At 38.5% G+C, this 6,733-nt stretch overlaps 1 protein-coding gene across 2 annotated transcripts; it reads right to left on the bottom strand.

The window, feature by feature from the left end:
• Positions 1-3,006: 3,006 nt before the first annotated feature.
• LOC111436877 lies at positions 3,007-5,304 on the bottom strand. 2 transcript variants are annotated; one of them, XM_023074697.1, is made up of 4 exons: positions 4,955-5,304; positions 4,804-4,842; positions 4,500-4,567; positions 3,007-3,638 (listed from the first exon to the last, which is right to left on the bottom strand). In XM_023074697.1, the coding sequence occupies exons 1-4, from the start codon at positions 5,062-5,064 to the stop codon at positions 3,106-3,108; spliced, it is 750 nt and encodes a 249-aa protein (XP_022930465.1). In that variant the 5' UTR covers positions 5,065-5,304; the 3' UTR covers positions 3,007-3,105. The 2 variants fall into 2 exon arrangements, with proteins under 2 accessions (XP_022930465.1, XP_022930542.1); XM_023074774.1 differs by having other exon boundaries at positions 4,804-4,841; positions 4,969-5,304.
• Positions 5,305-6,733: the final 1,429 nt, after the last annotated feature.

Raw genomic sequence — 6,733 nt, 5'->3', positions numbered from 1 at the left:
TTTTTTTTTTTTTTTTTTTTTTTTTTTGTATTTGGAAAATTATTGATAGAAATTAAATATGTAATTTACAATTGGGTCTTTGGATACTTATGATTTTATATTCCAAGTCCTTTCCCTTCCCATTTATTATTGATAATGAAGTTTTATATTGTATCGTTCTCTCACGAAATCGACACGCCAAATTGGAAAAATAATTTACGTGATAAATAAAAAAAATATACTAGCATGAATTATTTAAAGAATGGAAAATTCATACAAAAACAAAATTCTATCCTAATTTTTCCACCGTCTCAATAGTAGAAGTCGTCAAATGTCTAAAATTTAGTCTTTATCTTAAAAAAAAAATTACATAATAAGTGACCCTATTGTTAGAGCTCATCAATTACGACTTACACTAACATGTCTCTGGTGGGACCTAAACTCAACACTTGAGTTCTCGCTTCTTTTCTTTCCTCAAGATGTGCATCACTTTCATGCATTCCAAACCCACCGGACGAGCTCAGAAAAATCACTTTCATGCACTCTAGTTCTCTCTAAATGTGCATAACTTTGTATACTTCGGCCCTACGTACATCACTTTTACGTACGGTAGTTTCCTGACAAGCATTACTTTTAATTGTCAACTTTATGAAAACGTCTAAATCTCAAAAGAAAAAAAAAGAATATAAAATAAGGGGAAGAAGAATCGTTCTTCAAAACTTGTCAAATACGTTAATTTAGGGGTTATCTACATGAAGCAATGAATAAGACCATATTATTTCTTAGACTATTCAAATTTTTAGCACATCATCATAATTGACCATAGTAATTAAACACCAATTTGATGATTATTAATCAACTATATGCTAATTGTTAATTTCAACATATGCAATTGACAATTTATTTATTGTATTTGTAATGCTCATATATTAATTCATTTCTATCTCTCATTACTTTATAATTTTAAGGAAAATATTTATCTAATATTTGAATCAATAATAAAATTACCACCTCCTTAAAATTAAATGAAAAACCGTACCACAAAAATAAAACATACCAAAATATCGATTATAATGATATTTTAAACGTGATTTATTTTTTAAACCTATTCCATAAAGTTAAGTCGCAGAATAAGATCAACCAATCAAAAGTTACTACTTGTTACAGCTCAAGCTCATCGTTAGTAAATATTGTTATGAAACGTTAGATACTGGTTGGAGTAGGGCTAGACCTTCTCTATAATAAACGTGTCGTGACCCTCTTTAAAATTTGTTAAAGAAAAATATTGTTATGAAAGCTTAAAATAATCGATAATTACTATACATACTATTATTTTTTTAATATATATGCTTGAAAATAAGCATATTTGAATTGAAATAATTGAACGACATAATGCATACAATATATAAAGAAATCATATAAATAAAGCATGCATTAATTATATTCACACAAGAGAACTCAAGTTAACGGACGCCATCATCTTGGCCATCTCATGCAGCTCCGCCTGCGCCTTCAGAATCGGATCCACCAACACCACCGTTGGACTCTCTTCTACGGCTGCCGGTGCTCCACCGGTACCCTCCTACCCAACCGTCGCAAACTACACGTACGAATCATTTCTCACGCCACCAACCGGCGGCTCAGCCTCGGCTGTGGCGTAATAGGTATGAACATGACAGTTACAAGATGAGCAACTGTAACCCCAATATTGAGACTCGAGTTGAGTTGTTGCGGTAACATGGTGCAATCACCATGAAAGTTAATGTCGTAGAGGATGCAGGAGAAACAGAAGGCGGTGCTAATGACACGGCAGGCATTACAAAGGAAAGAGCCATCAGGGTAGGTCGGAAAGGGGAGGAGGGTGAGATGGTGGGAAGGGTGAGAGAGAGCGGATCAAAACAGACCATGTCTACTAACAGTGGGCTTTGGCTGTTACAAATAATATCCGAGCCAAGTTTCGAGCGGTGTGCCACCGAGGATGTTAGCCCCCTAAGGGGTGAATTATTAGGTCCCACATCGGTTGGACAAGAGAACAAACATTCCTTAGAAGGGGTGTGGAAACCTCTCCATAGCATAGCAAATGCGCTTTAAGATCGTGAGGCTGACAACAATATGTAATGGGCCAAAACAGACAATATCTACTAACAATGGGGTTTGGGTTGTTACAAATGATATCCGAGCCAAGTTTCAGGCGGTGTGCCATCAAGGATGTTGGCCCTCTAGGGGGTGGATTGTTAGGTCCCATATCGGTTGGATAGGGGAACAAACACTCATTTGAGGGGTGTGGGAAACCTCTCCTAGATACCCTTTAAAATCGTGAGGCTGACAGCGATACGTAATGAGTCAAAACCGACAATATCTACTAACGTTGAGTTTGGACTATTACAAGTAGGTTGAGAACAAGGCACGGGGTGGTGTGTCAGCGAGGACACTAGGTCCCCGATAGGGTGGATTGTGAGATCTTAGATCAGTTGGAGAGAAGAACGAAACATTTCTTATAGAATGTAGAACTTCTCTAACCAACGCGTTTTAAAATCGTGAGGCTCACAACTTCATTATCCAATAATACAAATTTTTGAATGGGAATTAAGGGTTGAATTAGGGGGAGGAAAAAAAAACATCCTTAAAAGAAGCGTTAAATAATATAGAACGAATGTTCTTGGCTTTTACTCCACGCATGCTTAGGTTGGGATTAATGTTCAAAACTCAGTTAATTAATTAACTAACTAATTTTGTTAGAGTTAATTGACTACATTAATTACTAATTATATATAATAAGCTTCTTAATCACGAGGATTTAATCAGTGGGTCCGACCACGACACTGACATTTTAGTGTCGTTTACAAGAATTCTAATATTTTATTACAAAAAGATGAAATTAATTGTAAAGAAATAACGAGAAAACAAATAAAATTTTAAATAATCAGAAATAAAAATTAAATAGAGCTTAAATTTTAGATATATTAATAAAATCATAATTTAATAATTATCAACTTTTCCTCAACAAATTAAAAAAAGAAAAATCTAATTGAAAATTTTCAACGTGTAAAAATTGAAAATTTTAAAAATACAACAAAGACCGAAACCGAAATTACCTAAAAGATTAAGGATCGATTAAATAGTAAATTATAATTTCTTACCGTCAATGTTGTCATCCGGCGGTGTAGGAGGTAGAGGCGGAGGTGGTGCCAGCGCCATCACGCTGTCGGGTTGGCCGAGCAAGCTGCTTATCGACCTTGCTTTCACTACACCGAGCTTCGTTCTCTTCTTACTAGTCAATGTCAATGGTGGCCGTGGGGATGGTGATGGAGAAGGCTTTTTGTTATCTTCTTTCTCGACGACGGTGGCGGCCGAGGATCGGCTGCGGACGCTGTTCATGCTGCGGAGGCGACCTTTTCCCAAGTGATGTTCACAGAGAGAGTAACCAACGAGGGTCTGTTGGCAGCAGCGCCACCCTCTTCCATTGACGCGGCTGCACCGAGATCCCTCCATTAAAGCGCCGCCTCTCGATTTCCTTTTTCCGGCGAGGTTGAGACCCATTTTGGATTGATGTTCTTCTTGTTTCTTCTTCATCTTCTTGTTTCCATTGTTGTTGTGATCATCACTTCTTCTCTTCTTTAATGGAAATTCCCTCTCCCTTTCGCCCCACCGCCCCACCACTACAACAAACAACCAATTCAGCTATCACTCAAGTTCATAGCTCATGATATGTTCGCTTTAATTGTCAAGTTCGAACGAATAAATTTTTTCGATCACATGTTCAAATGAGCTAAGTGATGATGTATCATGATCAGAGGAAGTCTCCCATAAGATCTCACGAGAACGGACCAAAACGGACACTACAAATCTTTTAAAAAAGTTAGAACTTTGATAAGCCAACACAAAATCCAGATGAGTAAACGTACTCCAACGAGTAATGTTATAAGTTATCACGATATAACTCAAGTCCCGAAATACTAGACCACTTTTTGTAGAACCCCAGTTCGTCCAAGCTGTTACAAAACCGATAAAAATCAATGGGTTTTTTTTGCATAGTTTACCCTAACTGATCCACCATCTCCGTAGACTCTGTGTTATCCGAACACCCAGTATCAATGATCATCTTTGCATTGGCTAATTCCGACATAGATTTGAAATACTACTCTCTACAAGTCGAGCCTTTGCGGAGAAATAATGGAAACAAGCTAGTTACTCTTAACATCAATTGCGGAGAAGACGACAACATTCCACGAGGTTAGATAGGATTTTACACCACGATACTATGTCAAATCACTACTAAACGATAAGTCGAGAATAACCCAGATGCTCTTGTTTCCACGAAGTTAGATGTAGGAATTTACACCACGATACTGAGTCAAATCACTACTAAACGATAAGTCGAGACCATCCCTCGTTACATTATTCCATGAGATCTAAAGTTACTATCTACTAATGATAATGATATGATTTGGTGCATCAAATGATGAAAGGCAAACAACACAAGAACAAAGAAGAGTAGGATGATGAGAAAAAGGTGAGACCTTGAGGTGAAGAGGTGGATTGTGGAACAACCCCATTGCTAGTTTCCGCATCAAACTCGCACCTCTCCCTAAAACCAAACCAAAAACCAAAAAAATTGCACAAAAAAGGAAGAAAAAAAGGTGAAAATAGATGAAAGAGGAGCAGTGGACCAGCAAAGAACATGCAGCCCATGGGCGCACAACATATAGAGAGGCAAAAGGCAATGAAAAACACATTAAAAAAAACATCCAAACAGTGGTTCCACTTGCCATGTTTTTCCTTTGCGCTCCTCTTTTAAAAAAAAAAAACAATAAATTTTGTTACCTGGTATTATCCTCAATGTGTTCTTGTTGTTCCTTCTCCTGCACAAAGAAAGAGAGGCGATGAGTGGTAGATAGGCATTTGTGGCGCTGGTGGGCCTTAATTTGAGGGTCAATCCTTCCAAATCAAGAGCAAACCAAGGGAGGAGATGGGTATTGGATTACTGACCGTTGGAGGAGCGTGGGCGTGGAGGGGATCCGAGACAGGGCGAGGGCCAGAGGAGAAGGCTAATGGGAGTGGGAGCTGCCGCTTTCTGATTCTCATGGCGTCTAATTATGAGTGTAATTATGGGAACCAAACACAGAGGAAAAGAGGGAAGGAGTGTAAGAAGAAGACCAGGAACTTTCTTATCTTTCTTGTTGGCTGTGGATTTAATGAATTGCAGTTGCTCAAGGGGCAACCGGAAGAGGAGGTAGCCGGTGAGAGGGAATCGGAGGAGGGATGACAGCGTGGAGGGGACAGGTTATTGGGTGAGGGTGATGGTGATGGTGATGGTGATGGAATACAATATGATGGGAGTGGGTAATTTTATCTTTTCTATTACTTTTATTTTTTTTTATTTTTTGTAATATGGTGGGTCCCACTATCTTTTCCTCTCAATCCACCTCCCCAAATCTTAGCGACCAGGTTTGTTCGGTTTGTTATCGACCCAAAAGTAGAGTTACATCTAATATTTTTTATAAAAGTGTGAAAACTTCTCTAGAAGTGTTTTAAAAACTTTGAGTGAAAGCTGAAAGGGAAAGCACATAAAGGACAATATCTGCTAGCAGTGAATTTAGGGCATAAAAATGGTATCAAAGTCAAACACTGAGTGATGTGTCAGTAAAGAGACTGAGTCCTACAGGGGAGTGGACATGAGGTGATGTGTCAGTAAAGAGACTGAGTCCTACAGGGGAGTGGACATGAGGTGATGTGTCAGTAAAGACTCTAAACCTCGAACGAGGTGGATGTTGTGGGGGTCCCACATCGATTGTAGAAAGGAACGAGTGCTAGCGAGGACATTGGGTTTCGAAGGGCATATGTCATAATGATGTGGAAACCTCTGTTTAGCAGACATGTTTTAAAAACCTTAAGGGAAATTGGACAAGCTTGAAGAAGATAATATCTACTAGCGATAGATTTGAGGCATTACTCAACTCAACTCTACTTTTAGGATTGTTATAAAAAATTAAGAATATTTGACGTTTGTAACTGATGTTAATGATACATAAGTTCTATTATGTTAGTGATACATAGTAGAACTTCAAAATTAACTAAAATATTCCATTTGTGGTCAATTGAGCCAAAAAAAAAAATCAAATTAACCTCAAAAGAAATGCATTTTGTCGTGTTCTTGGCCATAAATGGTAAGTCCCACATTGCTAGTTTTGCACACAGTTTGCACTATTAATTTGTGGCCATAGAGTGAACCAACTGCCGAGCTTGGTCGCGCAAGCTTGTAACTCGAGTGAGGGCATTAAGGAGATGGAACATCTGTTCAATTTGATGGGGCCGGGTTTAACTTGGCTGAATACAGGTCAGCCCATTTCGAGCCAGGAGTGGGCCGTTTGATTTGAGCGAAAGCCCATACGTCACGGTCCTTAGTGAAGAGGGGAACGCGTCAGGCTGGCCTCACAGAGCAACGTAACCTCTCTCTCTTTGCAGTGAAAGGATAACTGGCCGGTGCCTCTTGAACCCTCCTAAGGGTCCTAGAATTGGGCCTAAGTGGACCATCTTTTTTTTATGTTTTGTCTGGGCCAAGCCCGAGCCCGAGCCCGAGGTCCTTATTAATAAAATAGGAATATAAATATAAATATAGTAATTAAGAGTAGGAAATGTTGGCAATAAATATAAAAAGTGGGAGAGTTATTTGGGCATAAATTGAGAAACATGTTGTTATGTTACATTGCCAAAAATCCATGCGCCGCGTTCTTCAAATTTAGAAACAACAAGT

The sequence above is a fragment of the Cucurbita moschata genome, unplaced genomic scaffold (assembly GCF_002738365.1).
Source record: "Cucurbita moschata cultivar Rifu unplaced genomic scaffold, Cmos_1.0 Cmo_Scf00001, whole genome shotgun sequence".
Lineage (NCBI taxonomy): Eukaryota > Viridiplantae > Streptophyta > Magnoliopsida > Cucurbitales > Cucurbitaceae > Cucurbita > Cucurbita moschata.
Note: the sequence above shows the minus strand (reverse complement) of the source record. Positions and strands in the feature narration are given on the sequence as shown.

Bases quoted from the DNA above. Each gene is read 5' to 3' on its own strand.
- LOC111436877 (XM_023074697.1), bottom strand. From the start codon at position 5,064: ATGAGAATCAGAAAGCGGCAGCTCCCACTCCCATTAGCCTTCTCCTCT. The intron at 4,568-4,803 runs GTAACAAAATTT...GTTTGGTTTTAG, and splicing joins CACATTGAGGATAATACCAG to GGAGAGGTGCGAGTTTGATG. The intron at 3,639-4,499 runs GTCTCACCTTTT...TGTTTGTTGTAG, and splicing joins ATCCACCTCTTCACCTCAAG to TGGTGGGGCGGTGGGGCGAA.